We start from the raw sequence: 21,197 nt of genomic DNA on the forward strand, positions 1-21,197 counted from the left end.
AAAGATTTCCAAAAAGATTCCAAATTAAATTTAGAAACGTGCCTAAAATGTTTTGTTGTTTTGATCATATTTTGACCACCAAAGATTCATTTCAATAACTTTAAAAATTCTGAAGGCTTTTCAGTAACATTACTTCATAAAACTGCCTCTAGTTTTTTCAGTTCCTCAAGATTTGAGTATGTTATTTCAGGCGGAACATGGAAAAATACCGTGAAAAAATCGTTATAAAATCGAGACCGTGATCCTGCTAAAAACTAATTGTGAAAATGTATTTTTACCATATGGCCCACCTCTAATCTGAGTCACAGGCCTGCATTTGGCTTTCTTCCTTTACACTTGCTAGTTCATTATACCTCTCAAAGCCTAGATTAGATATTAGATATGTCTCACTGTGTTTTTCAATACTTTTGTATTGATCTCATCTGAGCTTGACAAAAAAAGATGAGCAATATTTTGTAGATGCTTACAAAAGAAGTTTCCTCAACGTTCACTCGCTCTCCTGTCTGTCTGCATGATGGAAAAAGTCAGGTGATGTTACTGGCTCAGACCAAAAAAAAACCCAAAACACTACTCAAGCCAATCAGCAATAGGTGGGGTTTGTGCTTGCGCACAGCCCAGGGGAAGTGGAGGACCAGGAAAGGCATTATCAAGGAGAGATGGCCAAGAAAAAAGCATTAGTGAGGTCAGTTACTGAAGTTGGATAATTGGTTTTGAATCTCAAACACCATTCCAGTTCATCCCAGATATACTGGATGGATCTCAGTCCCCTCACAGTTCCACTGCTCCAAAACCTAGTGCTAGGAGACTTTAGACCCGTCTAGCCCATATGAAGTTTATATAGTGCCCTGTATTCAATATTTAACAACACATGTTGTCACCTACTATACAGGAGCTCCTTGATCCATAAGATCAAAGATGAGCTAACATGTAGGCTCTTATCTCTCCTATCTCTTCTCTCAGTACTTCTGCACTCTGCAGGCATAAGTGTATTCCTCTATATTTTTATTTTTATTATTATAATATCTTTTTTTTTTTTTTTCTCCCCTCCCCCTTCTCTCCCCCTCCTCTTTGTGTAAAGCGACCTTGGGTATTAGAAAGGCGCTATATAAATATAACTTATTATTATTATTATTATTAAGGCTATCCAGCAGGGGTTGTATTAAAAGCAGATGTATAATCTATAAATAAAATTCTTGCACAGGATTATATCAGATGTCTAGTAATCATATCTAGAAGGGTTAGGCTCCCTCGTTTTGATTTAAAAGCAAACTGCAAAGGATCAAGCTTATCTTTAAGCACTGTGGTGAAATGCTCATACACCACTCTCTCCATGCATGTTCACAGCACAGGCCTAAAATAATTTAAAACCCATCATTTCAGAATTTTGCTGCATAAAAATGAAAAGCTGCTTAACCTTATGCTCTGATAAATCATTACATATGTCAGTAAAGCACTGATAGTTTAAACTATTGTTTAAAATGCAATAAAACCTTTACATCTACACATATAGTCTGCCAGTATTATTTGGAATCAAAATTTTTCAGCTGGAATCCTTTTTGAACATTTTAATATCAAATTAGGTTTAGTCTCTACCTTCTGTTCCCTCAAAACAGTGCCTTTTTCTGCCACTAGGATGCAGAAGTGTATCAGGTTACACTACTTGAGCTGGTGGTGTTAAGCAAAGGTGAAGCATGCTTTTCTGTAATTCTACACTCAGGACGATTTTGGAACTATTGAGGGGCCTTAATGACATCCTAGTTGTGCCCCCCCCCCCCCCCCCCCACATTTAATAGACCTTAAATATATTATGAAGTATTGCAAAAAGAACTAATAAATTATTCTAAATAATAGCTGCTATGATACTCAGAGATGAATGCGTGTACCTGTGAATGGAAGAAATAAGTAGTATAGATTTCAAGTTAGACAAATATACTTCAGTTACAGGCCACTATATAGATTCATTAAGATATTAAGATATTTTACTGGAATGGGGTTATTACATAGCTGTTTACCTTGGACATGATTGGAAAAAAAATGGACTGTTTAAAAGGAGCTGTACCTGAATCTGTTTCACTTGATCAACCAACCAACCAGTCAATCAACATTTATATATATTTTTTAAATTGAGGGTGTCCCTCATTTACAGTGCAGCCAAGCCTAGAATATAAGATGTATTTAATGAACAGAAGCAATTTATAGAACAAAGAAATCAGAAATAGCAATACCTGAACCGTCAAATGGCATAAAATATAGAAATATAATATATAATAATGCTATAGTGGACATATGAAGTATAAAACAATAGTTAAGCAGTAGCTTAACATAATAGTTATATAAAATAAGTTAATTGAAAGATGAAAACATGTAAACAAATGATTTAAAAAAAACAGCTGAAACATATTACATGTAATTGCAATTAAATATTCCTAGAATCATATAAAAGTCTCAGGCTGAGTGGCAGTGGTTAGAGATTAATAGTGATAGTACAGAGTTTTATTATATTTCTATAGGGAATTGCAGCTTGCTGGTGCATTTTAGCTTAGATGTTCTCTAACAACTCTTGGTACCTGAATGGTGATCCAGTCAATGGAATGAGTGTGATAAGTTGTTTTATTTTCATTAAACATATTCCAATATGGTCAATAAGTGCTTTTAAGTTAAAAAGGAATCTAGTATGTTTCTCAACCCACAGTAAGGAATAACAAATCAGGTTTTTCATGTAGTAACCAGTGATGTGTGCTGTAGGGGTCAGCAATAATAAACCTTAGAGGAGAGTGATATACAAAAAGATTTCACTGTTGAAACAGTTGAAGATGTTTTTCCTGTAAATGCTGTTACCTTAATCCAGAATGCACAACAGTTTGGCTTTAACAATCATTTTCATAGTCTGTTTTGTAAAGCACTTTCTGTTGTTCCAAAATATTTCCTAGTACCTGACAAGTAACCTGATTAGCCAGACACAACTTAATAGCCTACAAATCCACAGAAAGCATTTATCCCCAGCACTCCAGCTAGCTAGCTGTTTACCTGTATTCCACTAGAATTAACCTGAGCACTTTTGTAATAGACAAAAATCAAGATTAATTATTTGATTTCATTGTACAACTGAATGAAGTAAACAACCGTCAAATTAGTTTTTAGAGATTTTTTTTCATGCTAGCTATTTAGCAATTTAATGTTGGGTAGGCTTAATTTATTTATGGCATTATCTTTTAGCTACTAGCTCATCTAGCTACTCATAACTTTTATTTTAGCTACAAGTCTATAGCTATCTGCTACCTTTTTTAAAAAAAACTACAATATTTTAAATGCATTTAAAATATGACTTTAGCTAGTTATCCAATAGCTATCATTTTAGATACAACTAGATATCCATTTGAATCTACAACATTTTAGCTAGTTTTCCAATAACTTTCAAATGACAATGCTTCATCTACTTTCATTTAAGCCACAAGGCTTTTAGCTTGTTATCCAGTTATGTTATAGGCAGCACCCTAGGAGAGCATGTGCTAGACTTGGGAGCTCTAGTCACAAAGTATTTCAGGCTAATCAGCACTGAGTGTGCCCACCTGATGGTCCCTGTGTTTAAGACCACACAAACAGTAGCCCTGTGTTACACCTTTGTAGATGAGTCACTGAGTGTTTCTAAAAAACAGAAAATGACATCAGAAAGGAAGTGTAAAAAAATGTTAAAAATTAAACAACAAATAAAAGCTGAAACTAAAAATAAAATAAATAAATAAGGATATAGGTGCCCCTTTAGTGCCCTGTTGTTTAATGTCATATTTTACTAATTTCTTGCCTTTTGTGCTATTACTTTTAGAGGTGCTATTCTCCCAGTGGTTAAGCAATAGGGTGCAGGGATACCATCCCTTACCTCGCCCATTTTAGCCCTGCTTGTGTGTCTTGTCAGTTTTTGGTTTATTCTTTCACTTTTTCTTTCACAATTTCCATCTCCATTCACTTATTTAGCGAGTGTTCTGCATTAGTGTTGTCAGGATACCAGAATTATGACTTTCGATATGATACTTGTTTCCCGCCTTGCGCCCGATGATTCCAGGTAGGCTCTGGACCCCCCGCGACCCTAAATTGGATAAGCGGTTACAGATAATGGATGGATGGATATGATACTTGTCTAAATATCTCGATATTGATACTGAAACGATACAATTGCAAAAACCTAAAACATCAGGAAAAGTAATGTACTTTCTCTGCATCCTGAGGGCGGTCAGCAAAATCGCTGGTATCTGCTTATTAAGTGTGATGCCAGACGTGATGTTTCGTTATTTCTGGGTCCAATTGCAACTTCGAGTCGTGTTGAAGGAGCTGTGTCTCCCGGATCTCCATATCCGGGAGCAGAGAAGCTGCGGAGAGAGAGCTATCAATCCCGGTGTTCTAAGGAGTTGTGCTACCAGTGATTCTCTTCTAAAAAATGTAGCTAAGGTTTGTACAGAAAGTTGCTGGTGCTAGTAGGGTTATTTGTTTTTTGAATAACTCGCTAGAAGGTCTGAAAAGTCAACTGGCGGCAAAATCACTGCCTCCCTGGAAGTACTCATTGGAAATACCGCTCTTATTTTAAACACTCTTGAAGTACCAGTACTCATTATCTGGGGTATTGTACCATTTTTAATGACAAAGTATTGAGATACTCTTGTAGTATTGGTATGCCGTGCAAAACTACACTGCATTTGGCTCCACCACTCCATCCCATTACTGTGGGGTTAATGAAATTTTGAAACTGTGCTTTCTAAAGAGAAGTATCTCCACTGAGATGCGTTTTGAAGGCGTGTTGTCTGTGGTCCAGAACTAATCATCCAAAATCAGTGCTTGACCTAAGAAATATTTTAGTGTCCGAATGCAATCAAATCTTTAGAACAATGTTCAAATATCTAGTATCGGAATTTATTCTTATAAAGGTGTCAGCAAACATTTGGACAAACTTGTGTACTCCCTCCAGTCAATGTCATGTATTTAATGTATTTGCAAAACAATGCTTAATTGCTGTAAATATTGTCTAACTTAAATGAAGCAAATTGTATTGAGTTGTGATGAAATCACTGAGTAAAATGTTTGTAATGTCAGAAATGTACACTCCTGCTAGGGCTCTAACTTATATTGTAAGTCAGTGTGGACTTGAGGATATGTAGTTATACGTTCTGATGTCTCCTAACACACTCTTGGCTTGCAGAATTTTCCTCTTGTGTGTGAATGAACACTTCCTTTGGAATAGAAATTAATGTGTAGAAATAGGAGTGCATGTGTGATTTACGCTGAAAATACAAGTTAAAAAACCTGGAAATTTATGGTAAAATGCTGGCTGTGGTGGTTGCCAGAATTCAGCCATAACATATATGATAGCAATGTATAAAATAAATATATATTTTCTTTCAATTACAGTAAAAAAAAGATTAGTATTTCTGATTTTACACTTTTTGGAGATTGATTCCATATTTTACTGTATAAATAAATGTTTTTACCACAGGAAGAGCCTGGCGAATGCAAGGATGGAGACATATAAACAACTTCTGTCAAGCCATTACAAGGGTGTAGTGCAGAAGGAGCATGGCCACAGACAGTACATGGGCTTAGTGTGTGATGAGATTCAGGGGGTGACAGGCCAGGGCTCAAACACAGGCTGACAGTGACCTCCTCTGACCAATACACATCTCATCACACACCAACTCCAAACATTCAAACAAACACACGCAAAAATACATAAAGTAATCCCACCAATGTAAACCCCAAACATAATAATAAAAAAAAAAACCCTGAATAAATACAAAAAAGTGTAAGCTGCTAGGCATGTTGGGTACTCAAGTTAGTTATTGGCCACTTGTATTGCCCATAATGGTTTGTGTGTTTCACAGTGCAAGTTTTTACCATTTGGAATAATGTCTTGTTTTTTTGGCTGATATATATATATATATATATATATATATATATATATATATATATTCAGTATTTCACAAATAAATGTATTCAAACTTTTTAGACTTTTAGACTACGGTCTTTCTCTGTCATCGCTTGACAGTTATTCACCCTAAAATCTGCAGACTTTTTTTAACATTGTTGCATAATCCTAGAGGTGTTACCCCTTTGGTAGACTTTTGGCATAGAACATGATGTCCTTAAGGTTGTGCAGTAGCTTCAGAGCCTCCCATTTCATTTCAGACTTTTCTATGGAGATTACACAAGTTTTACAATTTCACATCATTGTCCACAGTGAATACTGAACGTCAATCAAACTTCACTTGGTATGTAATTAAATGTTATTGCACAATTACTGTCACGTTTTTGTCCCTGTCTGGTCCTAGTCATGCGATTTGCTTCCTCTGGTGTCTCATGTGATGTCTGTTTGTCATGTGCCTTCGTTTTTGTTTTGTTGTCGTACCTTCACCAGTGAAACACGTTGGGTTAGGTGACTCAGTACACAGGCGTTTATTGTGAGTCCCTATATAAATTCTATGTTTGTGAGAGGAGTTTGGCAGTAATTTGTCGTGTCTTATGTTTTGGTTCCAATGAAGGTAACTCACGTAATTATCTCTATTATTTTTAATATTGTGTTTCATTTTATTTTCTCAGCCTCAGATGCTTCTTTTTTATCAAGCTGAATGCTGACTACTGACACTAAATAGCAGTTACCTTTTTTGATGTTGTTTCTCAAATAATATATATATATATATATATATATATATATATATACACACACACACATATATACATATGTTGTGAAGAAAAAAGGAGGACCAAAAGACCAGTTTTTACCATGCTAAGTGACATTTAGAATAAGCTGTTTGTGACGTGTGTGTTTGTTTGTGTGTGTATAGATGATGGGGACATTCTTCAGTGGTCTTGCTCAGTCTGGAGCCTGGTGTTGTTTTGATGAATTTAACCGGATCAACATTGAGGTGCTGTCTGTTATTGCACAACAGCTCATAACCATTCGAAATGCCAAAGCAGCTAAGGTAACACACACAATACATCACTGCATTGATTATAGGTTCCATCAAAGTTCTGTTCTTAAAGATGATATTGTATCCAAAACTACATGTAAACAAACAATGAAATTAAACACAAGTTAAGAACATTAACTAGAGCGAAACTCATACAAACAGAAAACAACTATAAGTTGGTGGTACTGTGTAAGACAGCAGACACAGAAACACATCTACACACATAAGACAAGGGAGCACTGAAAGGAAGGGACTACATATACAAGAACACACCTGAAAGAGATAACGAGAGGGCAGGGTAACAAAGGAGGCACAAGTGAAAACGCTAATGACAAGGAGGGACTAAGGCGGGGCAAGGGCGGAGACAAGGGAGGAGACGGGAACAAAACAAAAACAGAAACATGACAGTTCTTTATTTTTAAGCATATAAATTTTTTATTTTTAAGGTGGTATTTTAATAAAATAATAGTTATTATTACTACTATGAAATACTTACCTTAAATTCACAAAAGAGAGTGAGAATGGTTACCATTTGAATTACATCATTTAATAAATGAATACTTATTTATTTATTTAATTTGATGGTTATTATTATTATTATTATTCCCCCAAATTTAGCCATTTCCAATTTTACCAATTATTTATACCTCCCCAATCAGAAAATGCTGGGAGAGTGTGAAGCAGACAGCTGCATCTTTTTAAGCTGCTAATAACAACGTTTTCTTTCAAGCACACTGAGCTGTCAGATGAAACAGTTTTGCTGTGTTGTCTAAGAGACTTGAAATGTTCTGCTGAAGTGTTCTTTTAATAAATGGTAACAAATATTAATAACTGTAATAAATGTTGTAGCTACATCTGTGTGTGTGTGTGTGTGTGCGCGCGTGTGGGTGTATGTGTGTTTGTAGCTGTCTCGGTTCATGTTTGAAGGCAGAGAGATTAAGCTGGTGATGACGTGTGCTGCCTTCATCACAATGAACCCAGGATACGCTGGAAGAACTGAACTACCAGACAACTTGAAAGCTCTCTTCAGACCAATCGCCATGATGGTGCCCAATTATGCCCTAATTGCTGAGGTGTGTGTGTGTGCGTTTGTGAATTTTTGTGTAAAACAGTTGAATTTTACAATGATGTGCCCGTTTATTTGGCCAGGGAGTAAAGATCTTCCTTGCCGAAAATTTTGGAAAGTGTCAATGTATTGTCAGCATTGGCACTCCATTGAACATTTGACTTCTTTTCCTTTTATTACCAACATGTAAATACAGTACTCCTTTTGGTCACTTTACACTGATGGTGGTCCAGAAGCTGCCTAACATAAGCTGTACAGCTGTGGTTGGAAATGGTCTACCATTAAATGATTATCTGGTCAGCAATGTTGCTTATAGTGGTCTGTTTTTATGAAAGAATAGGGTATAAGAGGGCAACAAATGGCTACAGTCATTAATTGGAAATCTTCATTTGCTATATGTTTCAGTGTAATGCAGTTTACCCAATAAATTATAATCAATACTATTATGTGTGGATGCTGTTAATTTACACAGTATTTTAGTTAGCTATTTCTGTTATGCAGTTTATGGGAAGAATGTTGCTTTATTCTTCTCATGACGAATGCCGTGTAGATACATAACCTTTTGCATTGACCTTGTCCTTTCCAATTGTTGTTTGGGCTGCCTCTGACTCTCTGTCTCCCTCCCTCCCTCTCTCTCTCTCTCTCTCTCTCTCTCTCTCTCTCTCTCTCTCTCCCTCTCTCTCTCTCTCTCTCTCTCTCTCTCTCTCGCTCTCGCTCTGTGTATGTTGCAGGTGATCTTGTACTCAGAAGGCTTTGAATCCAGTAAGACTCTGGCGAGGAAGATGACTCAAATGTATAAACTGTGCAGTGAGCAGCTCTCCCAGCAGGATCACTATGACTTCGGCATGAGGGCGGTCAAATCCGTTCTCGTCATGGCCGGGTAAGTTGGTCTCAGAAACCAGCTGAGTTCTGCTGCAGTCTCCTAAGCTCTCCATAAGTCCAGCTTAACAAGCTGCTGTTCCAAAGCCACACCAAAATCCTCCTTCAAATGGTTTAGGCCTCTGAATTCAGTTCAGTTGCACACAATCAAATGTAATTCTAACTTATGCAAACTTTTCTGGAGTGTTAGCTTCTACTCGCCTGAGGAGAGGAGGTACTGATTTTGGATTATTAGTTCTGGACCACTCCAACATATTCCAAAGATGGAGGTCCATCACTCCATTGAACACGGTTTAACTGCCCCATAACCCAGTATTGGTCTGGGCAAATAGACAAACTTATATCAGGTTGTACTTTGTATAGATGTAGGTCAAACCACTTTCGCTTTTCAGGCAGGGGTGGGAAGGGGGCAGAAATGAAAGAACACAGCACACAGATAAACATGAACTTATAATGAAAGATTAGGTGTGGTATCATTTATTTCTATATTATACAAAATTAGTTCCGGTCGCACACTCTGAATGGTTGAGAAGCATACTAACTGTGCTGTTATTTCGAGATAAACGCATGGTTTTTCACAAACACTGTGTCACTCTGCTGAGCCATTGCTAACAACTGCTGCAGTTGTCCTTTTTCACCAATAAATAAACTTCAGGCCCTGTGAAGGAATGGCACCCCCTCCAGGGTGTATTCCCGCCTTGCGCCCAATGATTCCACTTAGGCTCTGGACCCACCGCGTCCCTGAACTGGATAAGCGGTTACAGCAAATGAATGAATGAAATAAACTTCAGCTCATGTTTCACATCAATAAGTTTACTGATACTAATACCAATGTAATAATTATACTAATTTTGATTATTATATACAAGTGAAATGTAACTTGTTTCTTGTAATAAATAGTGCAGTGACTGAGACACAAATAAGAGTTGAAAGTCAACACAAATACAAAATAAGACCTTAATCACTGTAGTTATAAGCAAAAAAATATAATAAATTATATTATTTTTATATTGGGATATATATTTACAATGTTATTAATGGGGCGGCAAAGTGGCGCCACAGGCAGTGCTGATGTCACACAGCTCCAGGGTCCTTGGGTTGTGGGTTCTAGCCCTGCTCCAGGTGACTGTGAGGAGTTTGGTGTGTTCTCCCGTGTTCCCGTGTTTTTCCTCCATGGTTCAAAAAAAAACTTTGGTAGGTGGATTGGCGACTCAAAATGTCCATAGATGTGAGTGTGGGAGTGAATGTGTGAGTGTGTGTGTCGCCCTGTAAAGGATTGGCGCCCCCTCCAGGGTGTGTTGCCACCTTGCACCCAGTGATTCCGGGAAGGCTCCAGACCCACCGTGACCCTGAACTGGATAAGCGGTTTCAGACAATGAATGAATGAATGAATGAATGAATGAATGAATGATCGAATGAATTGGTGACTCAAAATTTTTATAGGTATGAATGGTGTGGTTGTGTGATGCCCTGTGAAGGACTGGCGCCCCCTTCAGGGTGTGTTCCTGCCTTGCGCCCACTGATTCCAGGTAGGCTCTGGACTCACCACAACCCAGAACTGGATAAGTGGTTACAGGCAATGAATGAATGAATAAATGAATGCATTTTTAAAATCTCTTTTTTATTTAAGCAATAGAACGCAAGAGGGAGTGTGTTATTTCAAAAGAACACACTCTGTCTCGTTTTGTATTCCTTAAATTAAAAGGGGGAATATAAAATATTTACCAAAATAAAATAACCAAAGTAAATGTATTTCTGAGGCTGTTGCAGGTTCTAGGTATCTGCTGTCTGAAGCCCCTAGTACGGGTAACACAGACAAATGCTGGCCACTACTTTGGGAGTATCGTTTCTGTCTCAAAAAAATCATTAACAATCTAACTTCAAAAATACAAAACAAATTGTGTCCGGTATCGTTTCAATACGCAAGATGTCTTTTAATGTGCAAATACAGGACAATTTCATACAAACCCAATTCCAAAACAGTTGGGACACTAAACAAATTGTGAATAAAAACTGAATACAATGATATGGAGATGGCAAATATCAATATTTTTTTCGTAATAGAACATAGATGACAGATCAAAAGTTTAATCTGAGTAAATGCAACATTTTAAAGGAAAAATATGTTGATTCAAAATTTCACAGTGTCAACAAATCCCAAAAAAGTTGGGACAAGTAGCAATAAGTGGCTGGAAAAAGGAAATTGAGTATATAACAAATAGCTGGAAGACCAATTAACACTAATTAGGTCAATTGACAACATGATTGGGTATAAAAAGAGCTTCTCAGAGTGTCAGTGTCTCTCTGAAGCCAAGATGGTAAGAGGATCACCAATTCCACCATTGTTGCTCAGAAAAATAGTGCAGCAATACCAGAATGGTGTTACCCAGCGTAAAATAGCAAAGACTTTTAAATTATCATCATCAGCCGTGCATAACATCATCAAAAGATTCAGAGAATCTGGAACAATTGCTGTGCGTAAGGGTCAAGGCCGTAAAACATTACTGGATGCTCGTGAACTCCGGGCCCTTAAACGTCACTGCACCTCAAACAGGAATGCCACTGTCAAGGAAATAACAGAATGGGCTCAGGAATACTTCCAGAAAGCATTGTCAGTGAACACAATCCACCGTGCCATCCGCCGTTGCCAGCTGAAACTCTACAGTGCAAAGAGTAAGACAGTTCTATGCAAGCTCCACAAGCTCAGACGTTTGCACTGGGCCAGTGGTCTGTTAAAATGGAGTGTGGCAAAATGGAAGACTGTTCTGTGGTCAGATGAGTCACGATTTGTAGTTCTTTATGGAACACTGGGACGCCATGTCATCCGGACCAGAGAGGACAAGGATAACCCAAGTTGTTATCAACGCTCCGTTCAAAAGCTTCATCACTGATGGTATGGGGTTGCATGAGTGCTTGTGGCATGGGCAGCTTGCATGTCTGGAAAGGCACCATTAATGCAGAGAACTATGTTCAGGTTCTAGAACAACATATGCTCCCATCTAGACATAATCTCTTTCAGGGAGGACCCTGCATTTTTCAACAAGATAATGCCAGACCACATTCTGCAGCAATCACAACATCATGGCTATGTAGGAGAAGGATCCGGGTACTGAAATGGCCAGCCTGCAGTCTAGATCTTTCACCTATAGAGAACATTTGGCGCATCATAAAGAGGAAGGTGCGACAAAGAAGGCCCAAGACGATTGAACAGTTAGAGGCTTGTATTAGACATGAATGGGAGAGCATTCCTATTTCTAAACTTGAGAAACTGGTCTCCTCTGTCCCCAGACGTTTGTTGAGTTTTGTAAGAAGAAGGGGGGATGCAACACAGTGGTAAAAAATGGCTTTGTCCCAACTTTTTTGGGATTTGTTGACGCCATGAAATTTTGAAACAACATATTTTTCCCTTAAAGTGATGCATTCTCTCAGTTTAAACTTTTGATCTGTGATTTGTGTTCTATTCTGAATATAATATTAGATGTTGGCACTTCCACATCATTACATTCAGTTTTTATTCAGAATTTGTTTAGTGTCCCAACTTTTTTGGAATCCAGTTTGTATTTTACGGAGCAGTTCCTTTGGAGAGCCTTCTGGGTGGGAGGTAAATGAACAAATAGTAAAGCGTTTTTGAAGCTGTATACTGCTCAGCACTACATCCTGGCCATTAGGTGTCAGTATAAGGACTGTCTGATACCATGCAAGGAGAATCATTGGAGATAATGATTGAAGTTTTATTCTCTGTGTGTGTGTGTCTGTGTGTGTGTGTGTGTGTGTGTGTCTGTGTGTGTGTTTAGCTCTCTGAAGCGAGAGAATCCACACCTCAGTGAAGACGTGGTGTTGATCAGAGCTCTGCGAGACTCCAATTTGCCTAAGTTCCTCAGTGACGATGCTGTGCTGTTTCAGTAAGCATTTTATCCGTGATAATGCACACAGAGATTAACAAGCACAGGCCCAGACAACATTTACAGACAACATTCTGTAGTCAACACTTTGGTACCAAGAGCAGTAGAGGCATGAGCAAAAGAATGTAAAAAAATATATAATAAATATATACAGATATGTACAGAATAGCCAACAAAATACATTACATTGCATTACGTTACAACAGTGTTTCTCAACTTTTATGCAAAATTTCAAGTCACCCCAGCCTAAAATGTATGAAAACACTTTCTATCTCTCTCTCTCTCTCTCTCTCTCTCTCTCTCTCTCTCTCTCTCTCTCTCTCTCTCTCTCTCTCTGCATTGCGCTGTATCAAGGAGATTGGCTATAAAGTTTGTTGATGCCTGCTTATCTCGCATTTATTCTGAAATCAAGGCTACAAGGGCAGAATTTAATATTGTCTACTGTTCAGGGAAGACTTTACACTAAATATTAGAATATTGTTAGGAGAATTTGATGCCTTTCAACCTTTAAAATATGTGTGAAGTCAGATATCGATGCTCGATGATTAATCGCAAGCACGGCTCCATCTCATGCCTAAGGTTTTGGATGGAGCTCCATCACTCTAGAGATCACTGTGCCACTGCTCCACACTCCTTTAGTGAGTGTACAAAGAGAAAACAGTCATGCAAGAGCTGGTAGAGCACTAAAACCTCTTTTTCAAAACGTCTTCTTTTATTTCCTCAGAACTGTCTTCTCAGTCGATGACATTATAACCATATATCAGACTGCTATAAGACATGACAACTAACCTCTGAGCCTTTCTAGGAATGATTAGTGTTAAGTGAGCTGATGATTAGGGAGCAAGTCAGTGAAATAGTGCTCACTCATATTCCCAGACTTTTTCAACATATGCGCCATATGATGTGGATGAAAATAACTTCTCTGTGCATTGGCCTGAGGTGAATATATGTGCACATGGCTCTACAGAGAGCGTGACTCATTAGCTCAGCATCTGACTCACAGGCCTGCTTTTTCACATTGCTGTGAATTTTTCACACTCTATCACCCATCACAACCATAACTGAGCTTCATTAACCATGTCACCCATTTAAACACAAAAGGATTTGTTTATGCTGTATAGAACAGATCATGGATAGGTTAGCAGAAGCTTCTTTGGGGACCCAGTGTTCATGTAGCTGCATGAAATAAAGAGTAAGGCTGATAAACATATCCCAATATAGAAAAGTCAGTAACCGCTGACACAAGCGTACACAAGCCTACACAAATGAATGAGGAATAAGGAATAATAATGTTGTTCTCCGGGTGACTGTCTGTGAGGAGTGTGGTGTGTTCTCCCTGTGTTCACGTGGGTTTCCTCCGGTTTCCTCCCACGGTCCAAAACCACACGTTGGTAGGTGTATTGGTGACTCTAAAGTGTACGTAGGTGTGAGCGTGCTTATTCAAAATGAACTTTTATAGGTGTTTATAAGTTTATAACTGTTACATTTTCATAGGTGTTACCAATGGAGGTAATGGACAATACAATGAATATATCCTTGAATTTAAGAAATGGTAAACTCTCCAGCCCAATTTGACTTATCTATATTTCAATATTTATCCAAATGTATTTTTTTTATTTATACTGCTAATTGCTAATATAAAGCTATTGCTATACAATAGTGTATTTTTTATTTATCTTTATCTTTTTTTCATGGGAATGATAAATATACTGTAAGCATATTAACACTGGAGTCTTACCATGAGTTTGTGTGGAGGTTTGGGTTGTGTGAAGTTTGAGGCAAGTAACTGACTCAAAGTTCTTCAGATTCCACTGAAAAGCCACTTTCTGTCACAGTCATATTTAGAAATAAAATAAATCATCAATATGCCATATTGTCTGATGTATTCTATGAAGGCTTTGGAAAATTGCTGGGAGGATTTGATGGCAGCCCTATAACCATTAGTGAGTTCAGGTACTGATGTTTGATGATAAGTTCTGGCAACTCAACTCTTCCTAAGTATATTGAAGGGTGTTTCATTATGACGAGGGAATGCAGTTCTGGTGTTCCACAGCCCAGTGCTGAAAGATTTATACCTCTTTAGCCAACATTTGTTATTGCACAAAAAGGTGTCCCGTTTTATACAAACACTTTGTGATCACTGGAACTGCTTTGTCCAGAATGGAAGTACCTTAAAATAGAAGTAACATGTCTGGAAACTTTTGGAAATAATAATAAGAGGCAACAACTGATTGCAGCTGCAGCTGGTGTTGGGGTATTTTCTATTATTGGTCCTATATTTTATATATATATATATATATATATATATATAAATATTTATATTGCCCTCTTACCAATAACCTCAGCATCATTATAAAAGCAGTGTAAGGTACATTAAAAATGCAAATAATTGTTGTTTACAATAAATGTGTTTAAGGCTTTTTAGCATTTAGCATTTTAAGCATCCCTATGATTACACCCATTAAATGTCAGTGTACCCTGCCCGGGAGAGGGTTACCGGGACCTACCCCGGAGCCAGGCCTGGGGGTAGTATCCGACAGCGAGCGCCTGGTGGCCGGGCAGCCCACGTAACCTAGCTGGGCTCAGCCCGAAATGGCAATGTGGGAGGATCATGTGGGCTCACCACCCGCAAGATCCAGAGTAGGGGTGCGGAGCAATGCCCATCGGGCACAGAGCGGGGGCAAAGGGGCCCCTGGCGTCGTGGAACTTGTCAGCGGGGACTGGTTCTCGGTACGTGGAACATAACTTCACTGGGGGGGAATGAGCCAGAGCTGGTGCGCGAGGCTGAGAGATACCAGCTGGATATAGTTGGGCTCACCTCTACGCACAGTGTGGGCTCTGGAACCAAACTCCTCGATAGTTTCTGTTGCTCTGATAATGCTTGGAAGCTCGTTCCACCAGCGTGGTACCAGAGATGAGAATAGCCTCGACTGACCTGTACGGGGGGTTGGCCGTGTTAGTTGGCGCTCCTTTGAGGAACGGAGAGGACGGGCGCAAACATATGGTTTTAAGAGTCTATTGAGGTAGATGGGAGCAGAACCAGTGAATACTCTGAAGGCCATCATTAGTGATTTAAATTTGATGCGATCAGCTAAGGGTAGCTAGTGCAGCTCAACTAATAGGGGTGTGACATGTGCTCTTTTAGGCTGGTTGAAAACCAGGCGTGCTGCAGCATTCTGGATCTATCTGGAGTTGGATCTGATGGCGGGGAAAGCTGCCGGACAGACCTGGTAAACCCAAACGTATAGTGAGGGTGTGCTGGGAAAAGCTGGCAGATTACTCTGTATGGATGGATTTCAACTCTCACCTCCGAGCGAACTTCTCACATGTTCCGGAGGAGGTTGGAGGAATGGAGTCTGAATGGACACTGTTCCGGACCTCCACCGTGGAAGCGGCTGCATGTAGCTGTGGTCAAAAAACGTGTCGGTGCCTGTTATGGCAGCAACCCAAGAACCTGTTGGTGGACACCAGGGGTGAGGGAAGCTGTCAAGTGGAAGAAGGAGGCTTTTCAGGATTGGCTAGCTCAGGGAACTTCCGATTCTGCGGATGGGTACTGGCAGGCTAAAAAAGCTGCAGCTGTGGCAGTTGCTGAAGCAAAATCCGGAGCATGGGAGGAGTTTGGAGAGGCCATGGAGAATGACTTCCGGGTGGCCTCAAAGAGGTTCTGGAAAACACTCCGACAGCTCAGGAGTGGGAGGGGGGACACTGTCCAAGCAGTGCTCAGCAAGGATGGTGAAACTCTGAACTCAACTGAGCGTATTGTTGGGCGTTGGAAGGAGTACTTCCAGAAGAAGGAACTCTCCTCTAAGGAGAAGGAACTCCTTAACCCGAGAGACATGCCTCCTGTGCAGGAGGTAGGGCCAGAAGTGTCTGGGGGGTCAGATTCCCTTTTCCTGGCTGAAATCACTGAGGTGGTGAAAAAGCTTCACAGTGGATGAGATTCGCCCAGAGTTACTGAAGGCACTCGATACTGTGGGGCTGTCTTGGATGACACGCCTATACAATATTGCATGGACCTCGGGAACGGTGCCTTTGGATTGGCAAACCGGGGTGGTGGTTCCTATTTTCAAAAAAGGGGACCGGAGAAAGTGTGCCAATTATCTTGGCATTACACTTCTCAGCCTCCCGGGGATAGCCTATGCCAGGGTGCTGGAAAGGAGAATCTGTCCGATAGTCGAACCTAGGATTTTGGAGGAACAATGCGGATTTCGTCCGGGCTGTGGAACTATGGACCAACTCTTTACTGTTTCACAGATGATTGAGGGGGCGTGGGAATTTGCTACTCCACTCTACACATGTTTTGTGAATTTGGAGAAGGCATATGACCTTGCTCCCCAAGAGATTCTGTGGGAGGTGCTCCAGCCGTACGCGAGCCGTACGGTCCTTGTACTCTCAGAATTTGAGTTGCGTTTGCATCCTTGGTAGTAAGTCAAGCTTGTTCAGTGTGGGCATTGGACTCCGTCAGGGCTGTGCCATATCTCCACTCCTGTTCCTGATATTCATGGACAGGGTGGCGCGGCGTAGCCTGGGGCAGGAGGGCTTCCGTCGAGGAGCTCAGGGGGTGGCATCTCTGCTTTTTGTGGACGATGTTGTTCTTCTGGCTTCTTCGCACGGAGGCCTCCAGCGTTCACTTGAGCAGTTTGCAACCGAGTGTAAAGCGTTCTGTATGTGGATCAGCACCTCCAAGTCTGAGGCCATGGTTATCTCCTGGAAACAGATCAAATCAAATCAAATCAAATTTATTTATATAGCGCTTTTCACAACTGATGTTGTCACAAAGCAGCTTCACAGAATTCCAGTAAGACAAAGATTTGACATGAAATGTAAAAACAAATGTAAAACCCTCAAGTGAGCAAGCCAGGGGCGACAGTGGCAAGGAAAAACTCCCCCAGCTGAGGAAGAAACCTTGGGAGGAACCAAGGCTCACAAGGGGTGACCCATCCTCCTCTGGTCAATCTACTGGTGATGATAGTTAGTAGTCTATGAGAACTTCAGTGTAGGGACAGCTTCAAGGCACTTGGTTGCTGGAGCGTGGGCAGCTGGTCTGAAGCGTTGAGGAGGGTCTCGACAGTCATCCATCAGTGTCCAGACAGACAAGTGGGCAGTTGTTAACTCAGAAAAATGTAAAGGGATGGAATTAGTTTTGAACTGTTTTGTGTTTGTAAAGTAGAAAATATGAAAATTTCCAGAGTGTGGCTAATGACTCCGGCAGATCTGACTATGACAGCTTTAACTAAAAGGAGAGAACCAGGAGGACACACAGACACGGGAGCATCCTGAAACACTGGCATCCCTCCGCTCCACCGTCAACAAACCTGAGTGATCGCGAGAAGCGGCGGGACGACAGCACCAGCGTCTCAGTTTACTATAATTACCTGTGTCCATGGACCCCCCCGGATCTGCCGCCTTTATCTATGGGGGAGTATTAGTTACCAAAAGATAAACTAAACAAATGTGTTTTTAGCCTAGATTTGAAGATTGCGACTGTGTCTGAGTCCCGAACATTTTCTGAAAGATCATTCCAGAGACTGGGGGCTTTATAAGAAAAGGCTCTTCCCCCAGCTGAGGCCTTCTGAATTCTGGGAACAATTAAAAATCCAGTATTCTGTGATCTGAGTGAACGTGGAGGCTCATAATAGGAAATTGTATCTTGAAGATATTCAGGAGCAAGCCCATGTAGAGCTTTATATGTTAATAACAAAATTTTGTAGTCAATGCGGAATTTAACAGGCAGCCAGTGAAGTGATGATAAAACTGGGCTGATATGTTCAAATTTTCTAGTTTTAGTGAGGACCCTAGCTGCAGCATTTTGAACTAGTTGAAGTTTTCTTAAATTGCTGCTGGTGCATCCTGACAGTAGTGCGTTACAGTAGTCAAGCCTTGAAGTAATAAAGGCATGTACTAATGTTTCTGCGTCCTGAAGGGATAAGGCATTTCTAATCTTAGCAATATTGCGAAGATGTAAAAAAGCTGTCCTAGTGATACTACCTATGTGTTGATCAAATGATAAATCCGGGTCAATTATGACACCAAGATTTTTTGCTGCTGAACCAGGTTTAATTGGAGAGTCAGCGAGATTTAAAATTAAATCTGATAATTTATTTCTTGCCACTTTTGGACCCAAAAGCAGGACCTCTGTTTTGTTGCTGTTTAGAAGAAGGAAGTTACGCAACATCCAGCCTTTCACGTCTTTTACACAGTCCTCTATTTTCTTTAATCTGTGTTTGTCATCGGGCTTGGCTGAAATATACAATTGTGTGTTGTCTGCGTAACAGTGAAAGTTAATGTCATGGTTTCTTATAACTGTGCCTAGCGGTAACATGTATAATGTAAATAATAATGGTCCTAAAATAGAGCCTTGTGGAATTCCAAATCTTACTTTAGAATAATTTGAATTTAGATTGTTTACTTTTACGAATTGATAACGTTCCGTTAAGTAAGATTTGAACCATAATAGGGCTGTCCCTGTGATTCCAACCATGTTTTCTAACCTTTCTATGAGAATATTGTGGTCTATTGTATCGAAGGCTGCGCATAGGTCAAGAAGCACCAACAGGGATACGTGGCCTTGATCAGAGGCAAGAAGAAGATCATTTGTTATCTTGACTAGAGCTGTCTCTGTACTATGATGTTGCCTGAATACAGATTGGAATTTTTCATATATATGATTCTTATGTAGATATGAACTAAGTTGTTGGGCCACAGCTCTTTCTAAGATCTTGGACAGAAATGGCAAATTAGAAATAGGCCTGTAATTAGACAGTGTACTAGCATCAAGATTTGGTTTCTTGATCATAGGTTTAATAACTGCTAGTTTAAAAGCTTTGGGTACATGGCCCAGACTAAAGGATGAGTTTACTATAGTTAAAAGAGGATCAATAATAGCTGGTAGTACTTCTTTGAGCAACTTTGTGGGAATTGCATCAAGTGTGCAAGTTGTACAGTTTGCGGAGGTGATAATCTTCTCTAGTTCTAATTGTGGGAGTGGGTAAAACGTTTCAAGTCTTTCTTTTACAGTTATATTATGTTTTATATCATTCACATCGGGTGGCAGCCAGGATGGATTTGATCCTGTGGCTTGAGTTTGTTGTCTAATATTCTCAATTTTATTATTAAAAAAGTCCATAAAATCTTTACTGGTGAGAGTTGCTGGAATTAGTTGTTCAGAACCTGCTTGATTTTTTGTAATTCTAGAAAACACACTAAACAGTGCTCTCGGATTATTTTTATTATTGGAGATCAGCGAGGCCAGATATGCTGAGCGAGCTTTAGTGAGGGCATTTCTATACTCTATAAGGCTGTCCTTCCAGGCAGAATGGAACACTTCAAGCTTGGTTGATCACCATTTCCGTTCTAGTTTTCGTATGGTTTGTTTTAAAGTACAGGTCTTATCATTATACCATGGTGCGAGCTTTTTCTGTTGTATACTTTTATGTTTAAGTGGTGCTACCTTTTCTAAAGTAGATCGACAGGTATTTTCTAGGTAATCAGTTAGTACATCTAGGTCCATTGGGTCTGATGGAGTTGGAACTGGGGTCGATAGTTCTGGTAGGTTTTCTATAAATTGTAGGGCGGTAGATGGTTTTATTATACGCCTTGTAGAATAGCGAGGGTTCCTACATATATTATGGCTAAAACGTAGCTCATATGAAATTAAGTAATGATCGGAGATTGCTGAGGATTGCGGTAAGATATTAATTTTGTCAATGTTAAGACCTAGTGTCAGAACTAAGTCTAAAGTGTGGCTGCAGTAGTGTGTAGGCCCTGTTACATTTTGAGTAATATCAATAGAGTCTAAGATTGAGGTATGCCTTTTTTAGTGGGTCACTTTCCTTCTCAAAATGGATATTGAAATCTCCTACAATTATAACTTTATGATTGCACACCGCTATCAAAATCGCTGAATTCTTTCAGAAATTCTAAGTAAGGCCCTGGTGGTCTGTAAATGTTGCATAATAAATATGCGTCCTTTTTTGTGACCGTATTTGTAATAATAGTGGAGAGAACCTCAAAAGAAGAGAAGGTGTCACATTGTTTAAGACTAATTTCTAGGGTATTTTGGTAAATTACACATACTCCACCTCCTTTGCCTGATATTTTTGGGCTATGTGCATAATTATAGCCTAGGGGGGTGGCTTCATTTAGTGCTAAATATTCATTTGGTCTAACCCACGTTTCCATGAGACAGAAAACATTGAATTTATGATCACTTATAATATCATTTACGATGAGTGCTTTTGAGTTTAGTGATCTTATGTTGAGTAACCCAAATTTTAGTTCTGAGGTGTTGCTGCTAGGTGTTGTGTATGATTTAATATTGATTAGGTTGCTGAAACAGGCTGATTTTGTTTTTCTACTTTTACATTTAGTTCGGGGGAAAGACACAGTTGCACAGAT

The 21,197-nt window shown here is 39.5% G+C and overlaps 1 protein-coding gene across 4 annotated transcripts in view; it reads left to right on the forward strand.

The window, feature by feature from the left end:
- dnah6 (dynein, axonemal, heavy chain 6) overlaps positions 1 to 21,197 on the forward strand; it is a 162,699-nt gene that overhangs the window by 27,109 nt on the left and 114,393 nt on the right. For 3 of the 4 annotated variants that reach the window (XM_066659940.1, XM_066659943.1, XM_066659942.1), the window contains 4 exons: positions 6,828 to 6,965; positions 7,859 to 8,026; positions 8,751 to 8,899; positions 12,693 to 12,800. In XM_066659940.1, coding sequence (XP_066516037.1) covers positions 6,828 to 6,965; positions 7,859 to 8,026; positions 8,751 to 8,899; positions 12,693 to 12,800 — 563 coding nt within the window. The remainder of the gene's footprint in view (positions 1 to 6,827; positions 6,966 to 7,858; positions 8,027 to 8,750; positions 8,900 to 12,692; positions 12,801 to 21,197) is intronic. The other variant, XM_066659941.1, reaches the window with a different exon arrangement.

This window comes from Hoplias malabaricus, chromosome 2, assembly GCF_029633855.1.
Source record: "Hoplias malabaricus isolate fHopMal1 chromosome 2, fHopMal1.hap1, whole genome shotgun sequence".
In the NCBI taxonomy this organism is placed as follows: domain Eukaryota; kingdom Metazoa; phylum Chordata; class Actinopteri; order Characiformes; family Erythrinidae; genus Hoplias; species Hoplias malabaricus.